The following is a 23,728-nucleotide window of genomic DNA, read 5'->3' as shown; positions in this document are numbered from 1 at the left end:
GAGGAGGTCAAGCATCTGTCCTCTGAAGGGAGGATACCAGAGAGATGAGCCAGTTTAGGGCAAGTGTAGTCACCCCCTGTCACCCTACAGGGTTATTGCAGTAGGGCCGACCCTCTTCCCCATGCTGTGCTTTTCATCCTTGCGACTTACTTATTTCATAACTGGAAGCTTGAATCTCTTAATCCGTTTCACTTATTTCACCCCTCCCTCACCCCTTCCCCTCTGGCAGCCTCCAGTTTGTTCTCTGTATGTATGAGTCTGTTTCCATTTCTTTTTGTTTGTTTGTTTGTGTTGTGTTGTTTTTAGATTCCAGATACTAAATAATTAAAAAATTAAAAATATCATACATGATGAACACAATTTAGAAACAGAGGACCCAGATACCAAGAAAAGCTACTGAGCAACACTGACCAAGTGATATTGGCATAAGACTGAACACTTGAATCAATGGAACAGACGCAAACTGTGGAAATGGCACCATGCACATATGCCCAACTGATTTTCGGCAAAGATGCTAAGGTTTTTCAATGAAGAAAAGATAGTCTTTTCAATGCACTGTGATGGAAATATTGGATGTACATATTAAAAAATACAAACCTTGACCTTTACCAAAAGTCATACACAATTTAACCTACAAATATCAAAGCTATGCAAATTTGGGGGGAAAAAACTTAGAAATTCTGCAACTTTGAGTAGACAAATAATTAGATCGACAGAAGATAGGAAACATGAATCACGAAAGGAAAAAAAGTGATGAATTGAACTATACCTACATCAAAAATGTGCTATTCCAAAATTAGATAATGTTGATGGTTGCAAAACTCTGATTATATGGACAACTACTGAGCTGTGTACTTTAAAGCTGTAAATAAAATGGTTTGCAAATTATAGTTCTTTTTTATATTATTTAAAAATTTTTTTATTGCTTTTTAATTTAGTTTTTGAGAGAGAGACAGAGAGGAAACTGGGGGGTGGGGGCAGAGACGGAGAGGGAGACACAGAATCCAAAGCAGGCTCCAGTCTCTGAGCTAGTAGCACAGAGCCCGATGCGGGGCTCGAACTCACGAACTGTGAGATCATGACTTGAGCTGAAGTCAGAGGCTTAACCGATTGAGCCACCCAGGCGCCCCTACAAATTACATTTCATTAAAACTAGTATAACAAAGGCATAATCAATGAAATTAAAAGGTAAACCACAGGAGCGCCTGGGTGGCTCAGTCGGTTAGGCGGCCGACTTCCGCTCAGGTCATGATCTCACGGTCCGTGAGTTTGAGCCCCGTGTCAGGCTCTGTGCTGACAGCTCAGAGCCTGGAGCCTGTTTCGGATTCTGTGTCTCCCTCTCTCTGACCCTCCCCGTTCATGCTCTGTCTCTCTCTGTCTCAAAAATAAATAAACATTAAAAAAAAATTTTTAAAAAGGTAGACCACATAGTAAGAGAACATATTTGCAAAATTTATATCTAATAATAGACTCTAATCCAGAATACAAACGTATCTCTTACAGAAGAAAAAATAGAAAGGCAGACCAATTAATGAAAATTCAGTCAAAGCTTTGAACACGTACTTGGTTCACAAGAAATTACAAATAGCCAGAAGCACATGAAAAACTGCCCAGCACACTTAATCTTCAAGTACATGCATAATCAAGGTACCGTGAAATGTCACTACCCTTGTGGGCTGTTGAAAAGATGAACAGTAGAAGAAGCAGACAGGATGTGAGGGTGCTGGAGCCCTCCTGCGTTGCTGGTAGAAATTAGTCACCATATAGCCTTTCTGGAAAACAGTTTGACACTTTATAAATGGTTAGATTTACCTCTACCAGCTGGCACAGACATCCCCCTCGTAGATACTTACCAAAGATAAATGAACATAAATGTCTGCATAATGAATTGGAGACTCATTTCATAAGAGTTTTACTCTGATTAGCCTCAAACTGGAAATAAGCCAAATGTCCGCCAACAGTTCAAGAAATGAATAAATTGTGGCGTATTTGTAAATGGAATGCTGTTAAGCAATAAACAGCAAACGGATAAATGCAACAAAATAAGTGAGTCTCAAAAACCTTACGCTCAGTGAAAGATAGAAGACACAAAAATGAACATACTATTTGATTTCATTTTTATGAAATTATGGAAAAGATCAAACCATATCAATAAAAACAAGTTTAGTGTTTTTGTACAGGCGTGGGTTGAGTGGAATTGACCATAAACAGATGGGAAGGAACTTTTGGGGGTTGTAGAAATGTTTTATATCTTGATGGGGTGGTTATTGCTTGGGTATATGCATTTTTCAAAACTCACCAAACTGTACATTTAAATTGGAAACATTTTATGGCATATAAAGGAATCTCTGTAAGGTTAGTTTTCAATGGCAGAAAATATTTTAATAAAAATTAAAAAAACTAGTTGGAACCCTCTTAATTCAAAGTCGAAATGTAATTTGTGAACCACGTAGTCTTACAAATCCATAAAGACCAAAAGCAAAAGAAAAATAAGAAAGTGTTATAAGTAGAAAAATTCCAAAAGTTGAAGGAATACCTGATAAATTTTTGTAAAATGTTTTACCCCTACTAAGATGTAATCAAAGGAATGTAAAAAGAGGCAAATAACATTTTTATCTTTCATCTTGACTAGAACTGAAAGGTTAAAAAAAGCATTATATATATATATATATATATATATGTATGTCATGGAGAAATTGACTTGTCCACAGATAATTAGTGAAAATATACATTTATAACATTATTATAAAGCTCCCACATCTATTGCAAAGATTGATGTCAGATCATACATAGCTGTTTTCTGAGAGCAAATCCACTTGAGGTATTTAAAGTTATGAAAGATTTGATAGAGGACTTAGAGATATATATCTGTTGAAGGCCAAGAGAGGGAATGTCAGGAGGGTTGTTCTTGACTTTCAGCATTTAAAAGGATTATAAGGAGGCCCCACCTATGGTTTTGGCTGATGCAGCCCTAGAGAGTGATTCTCAGGAAATCCAAATGCCAAGGGCAAAAGCCCGTACCTACCATCTGCTGGCATAACATGTTCCCAGAAAACACTGCCTTTCCTTCTCTTCCATTATCTATGCAGCTCTAAATATGTCTCAAATTCTCCTGGCAAGTGAAGGGACTCAAGGCAGTCTCCCCCTTCCCTTCACTCCCCCAGAATGTACCGTTTTGGCATGTGAGTTATTTTGAGCTGGAGGCACTTGAGACCTTGTGGGCTCAAAAGAAACTTTTGTCCTTCCTCAACCACACAGAAGAATCTAAACTGGTGGTGATTCCCCCAAATAAAGGTTATTAACAGATAAATTTGATCTGAGTGACCCATCTACCTAGTAGGGCAAACATGTAATTATCAAACATCTGCTCTTTTTATTTCCTTCTGAAGTGCATTCCTTTTTTCTGAAATCCCAGACCCCTACCCCTTCTCCTTAGTTGGGAATGACATTATAGACCTCATTTTGCCTAACTGTCTTTGGAATTTCCATGTCTTTGGGGATTCTCCATATGTACACCTATTGATTTTAATTGATTTTCTGCCGTTAATCTATCTCATGTCAATTCTTTAGTCCAGTTAGAAGGACCTTTGAGGGTATAGGAATTCTTGCTCCTTGACACAAAGAATCTGGACAGACTCCAGGAATTTGAGGATTTCTGTCCTTCTAGAAGAGTACAGTAAAGAGAGCCTTAGAATTATAAGTATGATATGAAGTATCAACAAAATATAACCAGCCCAATTTTTCCTTTTGGATATTCAACATCCATACATAACCTTCTTTTCTTGTTTCCATTTCCAAACAGTAGTAACTAATATGTTGCAAATATACCTCACACAGTATGTCCACATTCATCTTCAAAAAAAGGAGACACGGTGCCACGGGTTAAGTATTCCCTGATGGCCTTGTTTTAAATATTGAATTATGATGTTTATCACCAGCAGCACACCTTATATATACTAGTCTATTAAGAAAAGGGGGAGTATGGTTAACATATACAGATATATACATCATTAGGCAAGAAAGAAAATAAAACACAGCTATTGCAACCCTCATTTCTGGAATTTATCACAAGACTGTCATAGTTATTTACGATTTTTTTCTTTCACCTATTGAATAGTCTTTTGAACTTAGCCAACACCTCAACATTTCCAAACAATCTAGCCCTTGTGACTTTGCCTAATTTAGGTTGTTTCAATCAAAATTTGTATATGAAGTAATAAAAGATGCCCTATCTTCTCTCCTAGATTCCAGACACACTCTTCCCTGACCTAGTAGTGTTCCTTAAAAAACAGTAGCCATAAAGGAAGACAGCGAGTGAGGAAGAAAGGAAGAAAGAAACAAACCACAAAACAATCGGAAGACAATGAACAAAATGGCAAGAGTAAGTCCTTCACTAGTCACTTTAAATGTCAATGGAGTAAATTCTCCAAATAAGAGACAGAATGACTGAATAAATAAAAACACAAGATCCAACAATGTCTTGCCTGCAAATGACTCGCTTTAGCTTTTTAGGACACGTATAGGCTAAAAGTGAGGGATGGAAAAAAGATATTCCATGAAAATGGTAAACAGAAAAAGAACAGGGGTGGCTCTCTTCATATCAGACAAGATACACTGAAGTCAAAGCTGCTACAAGAGACAAAAAGGTCGTTACATAATGATAAAAGTGCCAATTTAATAGGAAGATATAATAATTATGGATATATATGCATCCTACATCAAAGCACCTAAATATGTAAAACAAATAATGACAGCTCTGAAGGGAGAAACAGATAGCAATCCAATACTAGGAGGAGATTTCAAAGTGTCACCTTCCATAAAAGGATCATTCAGACAGAAAGTTGGTCAAGAAACCGAAGAATGGAACAACAGTATAGAACAAATGGCTCTAACAGACATACACAGAACTCTCCATCCAATTGCAGAAGAATGCACTGCCTTTTCAAGTGCACACAGGACATCCTCCAGGATAGATCACATGCTAGGACACAAAATGAGTCTCAACAAATTCAGAATCAACATCATTCCAAGTAACTTTTCTGACCACAATGGAATGAAATCAGAAATCACTGACAGCAAGAACATGCGAAAATTCACAAATAGATGGAAACTAAACGAGCACACTCTTGATAATCACTGGGGCGAAGAGGAATTTAAAAGAGCATTTAAAGAATATCTTGAGACAAACAAAAAATGAAAATACAACATAGTAGGGTGTACAGGATGCAGCATAAGTAGAATTAAGAGGAAAGTTTGTAGCCATAAATGCCTAAAGAAGTACAGATCTCAAATAAACAAACTGACACTATACTTTTAGGAAGAAGAAAAAAGAGAACAAACTAAGCCCAAAGTTAACAGGAGTGAAATAATAACTATTAGAGAAGAAACACACCAAAAGGATACTAGAAAGCCAGTATAAAAGAATGATCAACCAAACCAAGTCTACTCTTTTTGAAAACAAAAATAAAAACAAAATTGACAAAACTTTCACCAGACTAATTGAGGTAAAAGACAGAAGACTCAAATAAATGAAATAAAAAATGAAAGAAGAGACATGTACAACGTATGCCTGAGAATCAGAAAGGATCATAGGGGGCTATTATGAACAATCGTACTGCTACAAATTGGATAAATTCCTAAAAACATATAATCCACCCAAATTGTATCAAGAAGAAACAGAAAGCTTGACAAGCCCAATTACAAATAAGGAAATTGATCTGTCATCAAAAATTTCCCAGCAAGGAAAAGCCCAGACCAGATAGTATCACGGGTACTTTCTACCAAACGTGTGACGAAAAATTAACACCAATCCTTTTAATCTCTTCCAAAAAATAGAAGAGGGAACAATTTCAAACTCTTTTCATGAGGGTAATATTACCCTGACGCCAAAGGCAAAGACAGTACAGAAATATCATGGGCCAGTATCTCTGATAAACACAGATGCAGAAGTCCTCAGCAAGATCCTGGGAAACTGAATACAAGGACCATTAAAATTATTACACATTATGATCAAGTGAGACTTACTCTTGAAATGCAGAAAGTTCAAAGTGCACCAATCAATCAGTGTGATAGACCGCACTAACAAAAGGAGAGAAAAAACATGATCAAAACAAAAATGCGGAGAAAGCATTTGACAAAGTACAACATCCATTCATGATTAAAACTCTTAACAAATTGGGTAGAGTAGGAATTTACTAGGACACCATAAAGGCCGTATATGAAAAGCCCACAGCTAAATTATATTATCAATGGATGAATAGGTGAAGAAAACATATGTGTGTGTATATATATACAGATATATATATATATATATATATATATATGAAGAAAAAATATATATTGTATATGCTAATCACAAGTGTTCTCACTACACACAGGTTGTAACTATGTGACGTGACTGATATGTTAAGGGGCTTTATTGTGATAACCATTTCACAATGTATACGTATATCAAGGCATCATATTGTATATCTTAAATACGTACAATTTTTTGTGAAGTTGGAAAGTTTCCAAATCAAAAGTGAAAATAGATTAAAAATGTTTTAAAGAGAGAAAAAATACCTATTGTTTCTGTCGTGGGGGAAACAAATGACAGGTAACCTCTGGAACGGATAAGCCTAAACACTGAGGAGTGTATCTTTCAAAAAATCTACATATTCATTGAAATATGTAGCTATGTTCCTCTGCTAAAGGATACTCGCAAAAATCATCTATCTGTAACTTACAGGTAGATAAGCTAAGTTTAAATTCTTAGATTGAGGACACATGTTCTGAAAAATAAAATCGATTCTGTGGCAAGCATAAGGAAATCGGACCAATTGCCCTAGCTAGAGGAATAAACCCCTTTCTGCCTCTAGATCGTTTGTAGACCAAAGCAGACTGAAGCGGCCAAGGACAAGTCTCAATTTCCGTCTCGAGTTTCCTGGTACAGGTAACACTCCTGGGAGAAATCATGGCTCTAAACTACAAAGCCCAACCTTATGGGTGTCGGTCAGGGTGCAAAGGAAGGAACTCTTTCCGTCTCCTCTCACACGGATTCCCAGACTCACTCGTGCTGGCTGCTGGCCCAGGGGCACAGTACGTTGTTTGCGAGTTCGGAGGAGACTCACAACTCCATCCAGGGTGGTCACACTGTTGGTGCTGCTGGTGAGGCTCCAGGAAGCCACTTCTTTGTTCTACCAGGACACCTCCTTTGAGTGGTGGGGTACAGAGAGGGAGCCTGCTTGCCAGTATGATTCACTAAATAAATCACCGTTTTCTTACTGACGTGAGAGGTCACTTCTGTCAAAGCCCGAGTTTCAAATATGCACACATTAATTCCTGAGCGGTCCTCTCTGTGTCTCTGTATTATTGGTTTCTTCCTGTTCCCACAGCACGCTCTTTTTATTTCTAAGGCAGCTTACTCCTGGGAAGGGTGAGCCTCCATATTACCCGTCGTTTCTCAACAGTGTCTTATTCTTCCATGGTAAACCTTAGAACTTTGATGGTCAGTCTGCCTTCACAATTCGCGCTGGGAGTTTGCCTGGAACTATACTCACTTTGGATTCACTTGGTGGAAAGTGACAACTTTGTTTAGTCACGCCAGTATAAAAACATTTGTAGACAACAGTTTAATGATAGAACTCAAGTACGCTGAAGATACATGCCAAAAACTTAGGTTTTGGCAGAATATCTCAACGTCTCTAATTAGAATATCTATGGACAAGACCCCGAGAAGATGAATTTGTAATTAAGTCCTATTTTGACTCTTACAAACACTAAAGTTGAGAAGCAACTTTATATACTGTTATTCCCGACATAAGATACTCTTTTCCCTGACAGAAATTCAATGAAACCTTTCCACATGGTCCCTGCAATACATGTTTTATTATGGTGGTTTCTCCTTCACAATCTATCACAGATGGACTGAACTTCCGATGAAGACACGGGCTAATTTTGCTCATGGCTCCTCCCCAGGTTCCTCAGCAAAGGGTACCTTTAAGAAATTGGTGACATTAGTTTTCCCAAACAGGCTTGATGTTCTAATTAACCCCAAGACGATGTCTCCAGTAGTAGATACAGCCTCAGGAGTCCAACGATCACAGTACATGTTGCTAATAACCACACTGCCTGCTGGTCACCAGAATGTCTACAGAGAGTGACTTTGGCTGGAGACTGATGGGTGAAAGAGGCTTCCTATATTGATGCAGATAAGAGCTTCTACTTAGGGCAGGTTCACTCTCTCTGCTTTCCTTTCTTCAGATTCTAATCTTTGGCTTAGGATCTAGTTGTCAAGGGTTCCCACATACCGAACAGCTCCTTCTGTCTGAATTGAAAGGAAGAGGGCAATGTAGGTACTTACTGAACAGTGGGGATGTTGACGTAGTCTGGGGCTTTGTGGTGCATGAACCTGAGTGATGAGTGGTGCTTGTGAACATCAACCCCACCCCTGACAAAGGAGATCAAGTGATGGCAGCTCCTGTAAGTGGCAGGCTTGAGAAGGAGAATCAGGGGCTACTTTTAACTCAAAGTCCTAAGAGTGATTCAGTATGATCCATAAAGTTCTCTGAATTTTCTTAATGACCAGATTGGGTCAGTCTTGTTCCTAGCTAGATTTTCTTTTCCTTTCTTTTCGATTGGATGGCTCATGGATTAAAAGAAACAGATACTGAGCCTCCACTTGTCTCTCTGCCGTGTACTCATGGATGACTGTTGTTGGCTATATTGGAAATCTGATGCTTACACTCCGTTTTAATAGGGCAAGTTCAGGTTTTTCATGTGTATCTAAGAAGATAAAATCTTACTTCTTTACTATCTGATGCTGCCTCCATAGTTTCTCTCAGTTTATTGATTGGGGCTTTTCCTAAAATAAATATTTGAATGTCTCAAAAGTTTTGCATCCAAACTTTATGTAGAATTGTCCTCTTTTTTGAGGTATCCAGTACCCTCATGTGTCGAGTCACTATTTAAATCCAGGTTACCTAATATCCCAAGGAGGCATCTAAGGAGTTAGAAAGATAAGCTGTGCAAGTGTCATATCCTAGAATCATAACCTGAATTCCATCCATAAGTTCTAGAATAGAAGGGCACTTTAGGGATCACCATTGAGAGAATCTTGGATTCCCTGAGTGGAAAGGACTCTTAGGGGTCGGTACTCCACTCTCACCTTAAGTCAAAAGTCCTTCTGCAAGACACTGTTCAAGGAATTTCTGCTTAAATACTTTTCCATGCATCCTGACAGTTCATTACAGTGACTGCTTACTCCAGCCCCTTCAATTTTAAAGAGACCAAATATCCAAATGACGTGCTTGCCCAAAGTTACACAAAGCTAGACCTAACATATAGGTCTTCTCACATCAAATGGAAGGATCTTTTACCTTAATTTTATAGTGTGCTGGTATTGGGCTGGAAAACCTTTTTAAAATTTTTCTGCTCTTATATCTTTCCATCCATAGTATAGATCTAACTCACTGTGGTGGTCTCTGATGTTTTCTTGGGCGGGCGAGCGCTGCTTTCTCAGATGGACTGTGCCTCTGGGTCTCCAGACACCACAAAAAGGGCATATATACTGATCACACAACTCACTTAGATGGTGCAGTTATATTCATAGTATATAAGAAAAGTCCATTTGACTGAAATCAGCTGTTCTCATGGGTCTGAGTGACGAATAACCCAAAATATTATTTTGGTGTTGGGTAGATACCAAAAATTATCTCGTTATTTGTAATTAGGTAGATTATTTGGTATTGGGTACTGGGTATTTGGTATTGAATATTTTGGTACTGGGTACCCTTTCACAATCAAGGAAATTCAAGCCTCCAGAATTCTACATATCATATGAGTGGAGTGAGGGTATAGTGGGAATTCAGCATCGATTAGGTGAAAGAAGATCCAGAAAGATCTTTGAAAGGGGCTAAGACAAGGATAACTAATGAGCATAAATTCAGATTTGCCTCAGTGTCTTGAAATAGATGGAAATCCATTTGTCCTGGTGAGGGTGTCATGTACAGATACAGTCTCATTGTTTTGTTTTTCTTAGTATAGTAAACATACAGCTATTACATACATACGTATATAGTGGGGATAGATGGGTATATACATATTTCATATTTTATTTAACAGAAATATCCTTATAATTGCAGAATTAAAAATTCCTCTTATTTGTTAAAGAAATTTAAAACCAGCATATGTGAGTATCCTAATACTAACTTCAAATGAATGAATGATTATATCTATTGAAGTTTAGAACGAGTTTTTGTCATGTAAGAAAGAACAAAAATGTATTATCTCTAAATTCGAGGCATAGATACAATGAGTTTCAGACATTTCCCATCATTTACCTTAAAATCTAAGAATCTAAGCTTTGCTCTTGGCTAGAACATAAAAACAAACAATTCTGGTGGCAGATGGAAATAATTCCTCAACCTAAAAGTATATAAATACACTGAAAGGTGTGTAAATAAAGATTGGATGCAATCTAAATAAAGGCTAGGTGATTTTTCTTCACTCACGAGGCTTAGAAAGTTGGGAAATACACCCAATAAACAATGATCTGATATAAGCGCTAAAAATGACTTTGGAAATGCTCCTTTCTAGTAGTTTGCAGACCATGTTTAGTAGCCAAATATTCAAAAGGAATCTTGTTGACAATAATATATAGAAGACATAAAGCCTGTGAGTTATGACGGGACACGGGAACCTGGAAAACAGACCAATTGTTGCATTCTTCTTCATGCTCTGTGACAAGCTCTGCGCCATTTTGGGGAGAACTCTCTTCTCTGAGTTTCCCTGAGGCATGGAAAATGGGAAAAGGGAGGTGAGCTGCAAATGCCACAAAGGTAGTGAATCTCTTTTCACCACCCTGGTGACTCTTCTCTTCCTAGGAAAGGAGACCTTCTTTAAAGCAGTGTTGTCTTCTGTTCCCCCCTTGGCTCAGGGTTCCAGTGTGGAGCCTCCAGTAATGTCTGTAATCGCTGGCTTGTCAGTCTGTCCGAGGTAACGCTAAAGGTGTTTCTTTCCTTATTGTTTGGGGTACTGCCATAAGATTGTTGTAATGAATAATCGACACGGATATATGCAGTGCTTACCACATATCCTAGCATATGATAAGTCATCAACAAACACAATTCCCCTCACACGTTTGCTGGACGTCATCTAATTCTTCCTCTCCCTTCCTATGGTTGGATAAGCTGAGGTTCGTACGCTGTGTCCCAACGCCACTCATTCCTTCATTGCACATTCCAAGTTCAGATGGCTGAAGTTAAACTTAGTTTTTCCTTTTGGAGAGCTACTTTCCTTGGGCTTGGAGTGGGCAAGAGAAACACAATAATCCCTAAGGAAGATGCAAAAGGAAACAGACAGTTCCTTAATCCTTGGCTAGAGAGATAACACGGTCTTAGTCTTAGAGAATGCCTCCTAGTTGGCTGTCAGTTCGTTGGTTGTATATTTTGCCTTAATCCTTTTCTTAGCAGAGCTTTCCAAGGAGGAATGAAGTTCTTGCTGCCTGCAGACTTTGTGCTGAGCTTCCCATACATTTCCCGGATCCTGGCCTCTGTCTCTGTCCATGACTCTCCTTTCTGCAGGTGCTGTCCATGGAGCGGGGCAACGGGACCCTGGTGACAGAGTTCGTCTTCCTCGGCTTCTCTTCTCTGGCCGGGCTGCAGCGGCTGCTCTTTGTTGCCTTCCTGCCCCTCTACCTGTTCACTCTGGGCACCAATGCCATCATCGTTTCCACCATCGTGCTAGACAGAGCCCTTCACGCCCCCATGTACTTCTTCCTCGCTGTCCTCTCCTGCTCTGAGACCTGCTACACCTTCGTCATCGTACCCAAGATGCTGGTTGACCTCCTGGCCCGGAAGAAGACCATCTCCTTCCTGGGCTGTGCCATCCAGATGTTCACCTTCCTCTTCCTCGGCTGCTCTCACTCCTTCCTGCTGGCGGCCATGGGGTATGACCGCTACGTGGCCATCTGTAACCCTCTGCGCTACACGGAGCTCATGGGACACGGGGTGTGTGTGGGACTCGTGGCTGCTGCCTGTGCCTGTGGCTTTACTATTGCACAGATTATCACCTCCATGGTATTCCACCTGCCCTTCCGCGCCTCCAACCAGCTCCGTCACTACTTTTGTGACATCGCCCCTGTCCTCACGGTGGCATCGCACCACTCACGCCTCAGCCAGTTGGTCATATTCATGATTGGTGTGTTTGTCTTGGTCGTTCCCCTGCTACTTATCCTGATCTCCTACATTCGTATCATTTCTGCCATTCTGAAGATCCCATCCTCCACCGGCAGGTACAAGGCTTTCTCCACCTGTGCCTCTCATCTCATCGTGGTAACTGTTCATTATGGTTGTGCCTCTTTCATCTACTTAAGGCCCAAGTCCAGCTACTCCTCAAGTCAAGACACCCTCATATCTGTGTCCTACACCATCCTGACTCCGCTGTTCAATCCAATGATTTACAGTCTGAGAAATCAGGAGTTCAAGTCAGCCCTTCGAAGGGTAATGGGCCATACTTCATATCCTATTAACTAAACTATTTCATTAAAATTAAATTTGAACTGTTCAGTGAATTGTATGCCTTTTGTGCAACTTTTATTTTATAAATGGGATGCCTAGAATCATTTCATACTTTACAGTTCTAGTCATTTTATCCATCAGCTTGTAATAAGTTTGTATTCATATTTTAATTATTTTTGAGGAATTTTTCATTTGTTGGTTCTCTAATATTTTCCATCGTGCTTTTGTTTCAAGGAAATTTTTCATTTTACAGTCAAAGTTTTGGTTACTTGTTACTCTGAGAATCTGTCATTATCTTTAAGCTTAGTTTCCAAGTTTTTCATTCAGTGATAGGTATTGTTTCTAAGCATTTAGCTTTTTGCATTTTACTGACATATCCACAAGATTTTTTAGCATTACGTAAGTTGAAGATTAAAACGGGGTTTTCCCTGTTTCTTAAAGAAGTATTTATTGAATTGCTATTGTATGTTAGCTGAGATCACCTCATGTTTGAACGTTTGTTGAAATTCTGTGAAAGATACAGGTAGAGTGTCTTTTCTGAGGGAAAGCGCCATAGTAATATTCCTTGTAAGAAAATTGACCTCTAAGACCATTTTTATTTTGAGCGGATCACATCTGGAATTCAGTTTTCTACAAAATTATTCATCTCAGCTAGGCTTTGAAAATTATAAAATTTGTGCACAAATGTTCTGACTTTTGAAAATATCTTAGAAATGGTTATTTTCTGTGTCATTTTATACTATGTATATTTGGGTTTAATTTTTTTTTCTGGTTCATATAGTAGTTTGTAAGTTTTGTCTATTGTTTTCAAAGAGCTAATGTATGTGTGAATAAATGGATGAATTCTAGGGTTGTTTCTCCCCCCATATCGTTATTTGAAATTTTATTCGTATTATTATTCCTTTGAATTTTCCTGTAAATTGTTGTTTTATTTCTAACTTTCCGATCTTTTCTATGTACTTTTATTTTTTGATTTATTTTTTATATATAATTAGGCTGTGAAATTTCCTCTTATCACTGCTTTAAACTTAACCCATGTAGGGGCGCCTGGGTGGCTCAGTCGGTTAAATATCTGACTTCAGCTCAGGTCATGATCTTGTGGTCTGTGAGTTCAAGTCCCACATTGGGCTCTGTGCTGACAGCTCAGAGCCCGAAGTCTGCTTTGGATTCTGTGTCCCTCGACCCCCACCCCCCGCCCCTCCCCTGCTTGTGCTCTGTCTCTCTCACTCTCTCTCGAAAATAAGTAAGTAAAATGTTAAAAAAAAAACATTTAAAATTAACCCATGTATTCTACTAAACAGTATATAGTTGGTATTATTTATGGGACCTTATTTCCTTTTGCTTTGTATTTCCCTTTTGACCAATAATTATTTAATAGATTTTTAAATTCTCAGATGGAAGGAAGAGCCTTTTAACTTTGTTTTCCATTAATAGTGTATTATGCTGGGATTAAGGAATATTGTTTGTATTCTTACCACCTTATGACCTTCGTTCAAGGTTTTATTGTGGCTTAATACACAGCCAATGTACCTTCTTACTTCACGTGCCTTGAAATGAACATGTGTACTTTTTCATTAGAACATGAAGTACAATAAATGCTCTTCAGATGTGCTTCACTAATTTGCTGCTTAGGCCTTCTAAATTCTTAGCTATATTTTTCTTCCTGACCTGTTTGAGCAGAGAGGTATATGAAAGTTACCCATTATTAGCGTGTGTCCTTGTAAATATTGTATAGTTTCTTTCTTATGAAGTTTGCATCAGTGTTTTTTGGAGAGGACATAAATTCACATCTATTACAATTTCACTGTGAATTGTACTTGCTGGCATTAAAAGTATTTTTGTTTTGTTTTATTACTGTCTTTCGTTGTTAATTTAATACTCCCGACCTGAACCTTAAATTGTCAAATGTGGAGATACCTCTCTTGCTTGTTTGGTTTGTGAGTGCTGTACATAATTTCCCAACTCTGTATTTTTAGTCTTTCTGAATCACTTTCGTCAGTCTCTCGCATGTGCCCTATTTCCAGCCCAAGTGTTTGGACTCACTGGCAGAGGGAATAAATATGCAATCTGAAATTAGGAGGAAGTTCTACCAAAGGAGACGTCTTAACAAAAACCTACCTACACCAGGGCACTACCACATTCTTCTCCGTAATCCAAATTTAACTTATTTATTTATTGAACAAATACTGATCACGTTCACATTGTATTCTAGGAACACGTATGTTTAACAGGTGTCTGAAACACTTATGTTACCTCTTCCATTCCAATATTGTCCTTAATTTGTATCTCTCTTCAACTCTTACAGATGTCAGAAATGAAAATGTAAAATTTACATTTTTATTCCACCTAAGAATGAACATTTAGAGTCATTATAGAAGGAACCTCCATGGAGGCCATTCCACTGATGTTTGTTTTAACAAATGGCTCCCGGAAAACTTCCAGCTTTCAATAAGTCCCCCGAGAATTTCTAAGAGGAAACTGACTAATCCCTATGGGGTATTAGAAAAGACCTTCTCTTTGGCCAACAAACTTTCATAGTGTATTACTATAGTTGCTAATGGGGGAAATTATGGACAAGCATCGGGCACAACGTGGTAATTAGCTCCCTGTGGAGGAGAGGATCTTAATTACCACCAAGGCACTGAGGCCAACGTAGAAAGAAAAGACCATCGGTGATACTCATTGAGGCATTAGCTAAACTACCCACAGAGAAGAGACAAAGGTTATATTTTTCTGTGGGGTCAGGTAGAGAGTCTTCTCATGTTGGTCCAGAGAGTTTATGGAAAATGGAAGAAGACCTCTGGCACATTATGACAGAGAAGATAGTTTTGGCAAATTTCACCTAGAAACCTTTATAGACATTTCAAGGAAGTGTCTGAGAATGAAGACACCAGGATGTCACTGGGAAAGAGCCCTCTGACTTGAGGGATTGTAAAATTTTTATCTTTATTTAGAGACCTTGACTTCCTTATTGAAAAGAGCAGTGACATGCTAGTCATTTCTTGTATGTAAATATTTAAATCGTAGCATTGTCCCGTGAATCTTTGACCGAGTTTCCCCCATCATCAGTAGTAGGAAATGTGATCAAATGACAGAAAGGATAAGTGGATAGTGGAAACTGAGGATAAAGGTGAAGGTCAACAGGGAAACAATTCATTAATGGACTATTCAATGTATTTATTCGTCAGGCACTTATGTCTCATTTAAATATTGGGTTAAGTTTCAAGGATACAGAAGGAATAAGGCATGGTCCTTATCCCTGAGGGTTTCAAATCTACTGGTGACAAAATCAAGATGAAATAGTTTGGATATAACAGGCTGAGTATTTTGATAAAGACACAGGAAACAAGCTTGAAATATACTAAATGTTAAATATAGTAGAAACAGCAAACTCTCCCTATAAATATTAGAGGAAGTTCAGTGACTTTAAAAAATATGAATGATGGGAGGGCCACAGATGAAAGTGAGAGAATATTGGAAGCTGAGATTTCCTTCTCTCTCTCTGTCTCTCTCTCTCTCTCCTTCCCTCCCTCTTTGTTTCTATGTCTTGCACACCCACTGTCTCAGCATAAAGTCTTGAAACGCAAAAGTGTATATAGAAAACTGTAAGTATGTCAGTTAATTCCTGTGTGATGGAGATTTAGAAAAGGAGGCTGTAAATGGAATTAAGAGTGGAGAATTAGCTGTCTTTTTAACCTGCTCAAGGAACTGGCTTCACCCACACTGATGAAGTCCTTGAACAAAGTAATGAAAAATCAATTCACCTTTTCCACTTGTTAAGAATACAATTGAATTACCCACTTTTTCTTTGTATTTATTCCCACCCCCCACACTCCTTATCTTCCCAATGCTCTTCTCTGAATTCATAGCATCCTTCTTTCCAAGCTCAGGGCGCTGTCTTTTTTTTATCAAATATTGTATGCTGCATCACCAACCAGGATAAAGAGAAATGAAGTTTTTTATAGTGAATTTATTTTCAAATTTCAGTTCAGGCATAGGTTCCAAGGATGACTCTGAAAAAGCAGATGATGTCTTGTGAGTGCTACGGGGGAGGGTCTTGGCATGGTCACCCAGTAATGTGGCCTTTCGTTCCTTTCAGAACCCCAACCGTCTTCGGCTAACCAGTCACTGCTCTTCCTGGGGATGGTCCCATAAAAGAGAAAGCACTAAAGAATGGAGCCAGGACATTGGAAAAGTGGAGTTGACATTTCACTTTTGACTGGACTTTGTTCCAGTGAAAGCTCCTGATTTTAGTCCCGTTTCAAATTTTTGCTACTGTGTCTAAGCAAAAGAGCAAACCATGATAGAAACTTTAGTATTTGAAAAGATCTTCAAGACTAAGTTGTTATTTAAATGAAAATCAAAACATTTAGCTAATTGAGATAATGGGAAAAATCACTTGATAAACAAAAAAGCAACAATTTTTAATGGCTCTTTTGTCTCTGCATTTAGAGAATGGCTTCAGAGACATCTTTCATCCCAAAATGTTGACGCCGAAGGTTAATAATATATGTTAAATTAATATTAAGGGAACAAGTTTGGAAGACACCTGAAATCAAACCTCCTGGGCATTCTGAAATAATTCAGAAGAAAACCTGGGATCATGACTATTTATTTTTTCAGTAAGCTCTCAAGCCCCTGCTGTAAAGTAGACATTGCCGTATGTGTAGAGAAGCAAGTTCTGGTCTCTGGTAAGTTGCAGTTTGTGAAATCAAAGATGACCTCATAATGCTGGTGATAATCAGGTTCTAGGGATAGCTGAAGGGACAAAGAGAAAGTGGTAATAAAGCACGACGAGGAAGTTGTAGGGAGAAGTCAAAGTGTACATGTTACTTTAACTGAGAATTTCATACAATTAAAAGAAGAAGAAAACAATCCCCACAAACATAAAGCATGGACGATTTCCAGATTTAGAAGGTAGATTGAAAAATGACCTGATTGTTCAAAGTTCCTCAATGCTGGAGTGCATGTGGGGGAATACGGTGGCAGTTACGCGTGGAAAGTTACATTTGGGAAAAGTATGAGAGACAGAACATGATTGTCTTAACTTCATAGATAATTGAGGGTCATCTAATTTTGGTAAGAGGTTAGGATTTGTCCTGTATGAAGACAACTCTGGGGCTACAGTGGAGGATGGCTTAGAGTGGAACAAGATAAAATCCAGAGGGTCGGTTTATCACGTTCTTGGAGCAGTCCAGACAGGTGGTAAGTTCCTAAAGAAAGGAAGAAATGGATCCTAGAAGTCTTGCAGAACAAAAATAGATTGGATGTGGCCGAGGAGAAAAGTTACGTGTTTCAACATGTCTCACAAATCCACAGCGGATGCGATTAGCAGGATTTTGAAACTCATTATTGAGATACAGGATCCAGGTGAAGGACCAGATCTGGGAGAGAGAGGGGAAAGGGCAAGAATATTTTAATGAAAATGTATGTAATCTGGCACCGGTGACAATAAGTTATCAGAAGCCTCCGGGGAAGTATCTAAGCCTCCCTACTAGGAATTCAGGGACATCCGGGGAACGTTGGTCTGTTGAGTCTCCAAGTCTCCCGCTCCAGGTGTAGCAGGGTAAGATGTGCAACCAAATGTGCCGCCAGTGAACGTTGAAGCAAAACTAAATTCTTCCCGCTGCGTATTTTCTGCCAGGGAAATCGGCCCCTACTGTCCTACAAGAGTGTGTGGAGGAATCATAAAGCTATTTCTGAGACGGCAACAGTGGTTCTACACCAAATTAACCTAACAATTTTTTTTTAATGTTTATGTTTGAAGGAGAGAGAGACAGAGTCACAGAATCGGAAGCAGGCTCCAGGCTCCGAGCCGTCCGCGTAGAGCCTGACGCGGGGCTCGAACCCGCAAACTGTGAGACCACGACCTGAGACGAAGTAGGCCGCTTAACCAACTGAGCCACCTAGGTGCCCCCCAATCAAATTAACTTTTAATGAATAACTGCATGGAAAGGGAGTAAGAGGCTACTCATGAAGAGGAACTGTATTCTTCAGAGGCCAACCACACAAAGACAGGCAAGAGTGCTTCCTCAGCCGAGGAATGTGTTAGAGGCAGGTGAGAGGTGGACCCTCAGACATTGGTACCATTGCTGGTGGAATCCATGGATTAGTAATATGGGTGAAATGACGACCACTTGAAGTCATAACTAGCGTAAAGTTTCTTTGGAATATTAGATTACCAAAAAATCAAGTGGAAACTACATAAGTCTGCAAGGGCAGAGTCGGGGGGCGGGGGGCTGTAGGATAGGCTTTATTGGAGCAAATGTCTGTGCCTTCATGTGGACACTTGTCCCCAGATTCACTGCCAAAATCACTGGCAGAAAAACAGCACTGTGGGTGCATATCTATTTAGGATAATTTTTGGTTGACTTATAATCCTGTTTTGTTCTTTCTTGCCAGTTGTTTCCCATTCGCCCCAGACTGGTGCTGGTTACGGTATGAAGGGTAAGTCTCCCTGGTTCCTCCATCCCAAGGGTCTCTGGACCTGATTACACTGGCTGTGGCGTCTGCTGTCCATGGCCAATTCCTCCCGGGTCACTGAATTCCTGCTGCTGGGTTTCTCCAGCCTTGGCTAATTTCAGCCTGTCCTGTTTGTCCTTTCTCGGCCTCTATTTGATCATCCCGAGTGGGAACCTCACCCTCTTGTCCGTCATCCGGCTGGACCGCAGCCTCCACACCCCCATGTCCTTTTTTCCTCTGTGTCCTTTCAACCTCGGAGGTCTTCTACACCATTGTTACCCTGCCCAGGATGCTTATCAACCTGCTCTCTGTCCTCAGGACACTCTCCTTCGTGGGCTGTGCCACCCAGATGTTCTTCTTCCTTGGCTTTGCTGTCACCAACTGCCTGCCTCTGGGAGTTATGGGTTATGACCGCTATGCCGCCATCGGCCAGCCTTTGCGCTACCCGGTTCTCGTGAACTGGAGGGTATGTGCCCAGCGGGCAGCAATCTGTACTGTTAGTGGCTTCCTAGTATCTCTGGTGGGAACAACTTTGGTCCTCAGCCTCCCTCTCTGTGGCTCCAACGAGGTCAACTACTACTTTTGCGACATCTGACCAGTCATCCGACTTGCCTGTGCTGAAACGTACACTAATGAGCTGGTCTTCTTCATCTGTGGCGCCTTGGTGCTAGTTGTACCCTTGCTCTTCTTCCACACCTCTTACGGCTTCGTTGTCCACACCATCCTGAAGATCCCGTCGGCTGACGGCAAGCGGAAAGCCCTCCCCACCTGTGCCTCCCACCTCACTGTGGTCATCGTCCGCCATGGCCGTGCCTCCTCTGTCTACCTGCGGCCTTCAGCCAAATACTCATCAGGCAAAGACAGACTAGTGACAGCGACCTACACCATCGTCACCCCACTGTTGAACCCTACGGTGTACAGCCTTAGGAACAGAGGTGTGCAGCTGGCCATTTGGGAAATGATCGCAAAGACGGGGTTTTCTCTTAAGACTTTATAATTGGAATGTTTTATACGGTACGCCCACATTTGGGCCAAACGTGCCACTGAGTCGTAAAGTTTCTAGTAATATTCGCCTATATAAGTGTGTGGTTTTGGCCGAGTTGTTTGACGTTGCAGGGTCTATCTGTTCTCTTATGTAAAGCAGGCATGGTAATCTATGCCTCTCAAGGTGGTTGGAAGGATTACTGGAGACAGCACAGTGTGTGTCGCTGGAGGTTAAGTCTCCTCATCCTGTTCTTTCTTCCAATTTACAGTTCTCAAAGGCTCCTGCAAACCTTTACCTCTTCTTTCTTTGGCTTGTTTGCCCCAGAGCTCTGATTATACTCTTTGTTTAAGGTTACGTCTAGCTTAAAACAAGGTGCTTGGGTTTGAAGGAGGCTTAGATGTGGGAGTGTGACATGATGGGGAAATCACTTACTGTACTAGGAATTATAAGGTTTCAGCCTGACACTGGTTAAGTCGCGACTCTAAGAAGGTTGTGATTATTGGGGCGCCCGGGCGGCTCAGTCGCTTGAGCTTCCGACTCTGGCTCAGGTCATGATCTCACACTCTGTGAGTTCGAGCCCCGCGTCGGGCTCTGTGCTGACAGCTCAGAGCCTGGAGCCCGCTTCCGATTCTGTGTCTCCCCCTCTCTCTGCCCCTCCCCTGCTCATGCTCTCTCTCTGTCTCAAAAATAAATAAAAACATTAAAAAAACTTTAAAAAAAAGAAAGTTATGATTATTTTCTGAATCTAAATTTTAAAATATGGAAAATAAAGATAATTTTCCTCTTTTACTTCACAGGTTTTTTGACCACCCCTTGGAACCATTTCTTCTTTAACATAGAAGTGCTATGTAAATGCGTGGAAAAAACAGTCAACCATCCAGTTCCATGAAGAAGTTGGAGGAGAGGGGTCTACGTGGCCTTGCACGCTGAATCCATTAAGGAGAGGAAGCTACCCAGTGTCAAAGTTGTCATCAGACTATGTACTTCAAGAGAATGACTTGGGTAGCCATCGTGTCCCACGTCTCACCTGTTCAGAGGTCCTTCCTCAGTACCTCCTGGGGAACCCAGTACCTCCTGGAGAACCAAGCCTGCACTGACTGGGTACTTGTTGTTTCCGCATTGTTGTAGTGGATACTCACCTTTCTATGATTTTCACGTTCTCTGTCTCTCGTGTCATACTCTGAGTCCAATCTTGGCTCCCAGATGTTGGAGGTAGTTACAATCGGGCCATTTCCCACTGCCCACCTGAATTTCAGACACCATGCCTCCTTGGGTGCAGGATTCTGGACACACGGCAGCTTATCAGTATTCTCTTTAAAGCATACCGAATGAAAGCGACGTTCATAGTTCACGTGTGACTGCATTTTCAGGTGAAACGTAACTGTGTTCTCTCTTGTTAAGTTTACTTAGACTTTCGAATTAGAGTGTATAATCATCAATAATTCTATTTCAAAATTACTATCTCTCTCCCTGGTTTTGTCTCCCATTTTTCAGGTTTTGGATTAAGTCTTGTATTATTTTCATTCTTACTAGTTAAATAACCAAGGCCTTTAAAGCACAACATATCCCTAGGTATGGGATGGTCCATCTCTGTTATTTCATTCCATTCTTTTTTCTTTTCTTCCTAACACATTTGCAACTGTCATTGATTGACCAAATATTAGTTATAAGTGGAATATTTGCTAATTTATTACAGATATGTCCTGGCTAATATTTAAATAATTTCTGTTATTTATTTTTAGCTTTTGTGTGTGTTATGTGAGACCATGTGACTGGTGTTAAGTTCAATGTTTACAATTCATTGTGTTTAGTATTATTTTTTTCTGAATTATTCCCTATGAAGTATTTTTATTTTAGGTTGAAATAGCACGCAGAGTATGGGTGTTATCTTAATTTTGTAATTAAACCCTTTTAGTATGCAAAATCATTATTTGCTCTGTGTGTATATGATTTGTCATGGTTTCATTGGGCTGATTTCAAATACTTCCCTATTCTATTTCTAGCGATACTGACTTGGGGATTTTGTTACGGAATCTGTTTTTTGTTTTCATTTTAAATTCACAAAACTTTGTGAGAGACAGAGTGCAAGCAGGGGATAGGGAGGGAGAATCTTAAGTAGGCCTCACACCCAGCACAGAGCCTGACATGGGGCTTGATCTCACGACCCTGGGATCACGACCTCAACTGAAATCAAGAGTCAGATGCTCCACCTACCGAGCCACCCAGACACCCCTGGAATCTGTGTGTTTCGAATGCTAAGTAAACCTTTTGAAATCCAACGTATATATTCTACTCCAGAACCCACTAAAGTGGTAAACACGAAAGCACTCGTCAAGAAGCAAACAGGAGAGAATAATATACACGAGGGGTAAAAAAGTGACAGAGGCCAAAGAAAAAGCGGTTCTAAGCAGAAAGGTGGTGGGAAACCTGCAGAAGGTGGGAAACCATCGGAGAGCAACCACGTGACAGCACAGACCTGTGTGCGGACTCTCTCCTCGCAATCAGGCCTCCCTGGTGCTGCAGAAAAGAGCAAGATTGGTTCATGTCCCAGGAAGGAGAGCGGCTTCTCAGTCGATGCAGCTCAGAGGATCTGCAGGAAGGACCGGTTTCTTTCCTTGGTCCATATCATCACCAGCTGATACTTCAGTGAACACAACGAAAACAAAGTACTTGAAAAATGAAAGGGAAAACATCCGAGTGTCCCGTTCTGTCTCCCGAAAGGTGTGTCCACTGATGGGATGTCTCAGTGATATCACGTTCTGGAACAGTTGCCCAACCTGTCGCATTTCATACCCGTCTCAACAAAGAGCTCAGGGACTAGACTGCAGACCCTTCACCTGAGAGTGTTGGCCTCTAGTCCTCTCTGTTCCGTGCCAAGGTCAGACGGGAAGGTTTCCCTTCCGGAACAGAGACACCAGGCCTCACTCGAGGAGCTCCACTTGAAGCCGCGGTGAGTGTGAGCCTGAGTGTGATCACAGCACAGGGTGTCGCCGGCCTCTCCCCCCTCAACTCCCCGAAGGTGACAGCTATCCTAAACAAGTCCCTTAAGAAACGGGACGATTTCTTTCCGCCCAAGGTGACTGGATGTTATCACTTAGCTCAAAATAAATGAGTGACTCTGCTCTGCCTGGCTCTCCTGCTGGGCACCCCCCCAGTCTTAGTTTCCCCCACGCACGGAGAGCTTCTAGAAGCTTTTTGGGTGCCACAGCCCAGAGTAGATTTCAACATCCAAGGCTTGCCAGACATTTGAAGAAGGCTTGAAGTGAAACACAGAGGTCAAAACAGAAGAGCAAAACTTTTTCAGAGGAAATCTAAAAGTGCACAGGACCAAAAAATATTAACACTGACACCTCTATATAAAACGTATTGCATTCATGAAAGGACGGTGTATCATGTTCACTTTTTACAGAAACAAAACTCACTAACAGAAAAAACGTACAAATCGCGATTGGCATATCAACGCATTTTCAGAGTGAACCTACACAGGTCAAAAATAGACCATCGCAAACATCTGGTTGCTCTGCCTTCTCCATGAGAAACACCTCCTGTGGCTTCTCCTCCCAGCTTCAGGGTTTGCCTGGCTTCGCACTTTATAAGGATAGAATTTAGAGGATGCGGTCTCTACAGTTCTTTTCATCCTTTCTCTAGTTTTCCCTCTTTCATATCTGCTTTTCCGGTTATGGCCCCATCCGTCACGCTCATTCACGCGTATGACCTTTCAAGGTTAGACCTCATTTATGAAGTGGTTTTTCATTCATTTCTAGCTGCTTCCTAATCTGTCCTT

General features: G+C 40.5%; 2 protein-coding genes across 2 annotated transcripts; both read left to right on the top strand.

Annotated features, from left to right (window-relative positions):
• The first annotated feature begins 10,663 nt into the window (after positions 1–10,663).
• On the top strand, positions 10,664–12,512 carry LOC102956772 (olfactory receptor 10K1-like). Its single transcript, XM_007084288.2, has one exon. It carries the CDS (start codon positions 11,571–11,573, stop codon positions 12,510–12,512), a length of 942 nt encoding a protein of 313 aa, XP_007084350.2. The 5' UTR covers positions 10,664–11,570.
• Positions 12,513–18,947: 6,435 nt separating this feature from the next.
• Positions 18,948–21,403, top strand: LOC102957043 (olfactory receptor 10R2). The gene is given in 4 exon segments (XM_015538449.2): positions 18,948–19,095; positions 19,097–19,187; positions 19,189–19,894; positions 20,742–21,403. Coding segments are annotated over 4 exon segments (969 nt in total). The 5' UTR covers positions 18,948–19,015; the 3' UTR covers positions 20,834–21,403.
• Positions 21,404–23,728: the final 2,325 nt, after the last annotated feature.

This window comes from Panthera tigris, chromosome F3, assembly GCF_018350195.1.
Source record: "Panthera tigris isolate Pti1 chromosome F3, P.tigris_Pti1_mat1.1, whole genome shotgun sequence".
Taxonomy (NCBI): Eukaryota; Metazoa; Chordata; class Mammalia; order Carnivora; family Felidae; genus Panthera; species Panthera tigris.
The sequence above is the reverse complement of the archived record's forward strand: the minus strand, read 5'-3'. Positions and strand labels throughout refer to the sequence as shown.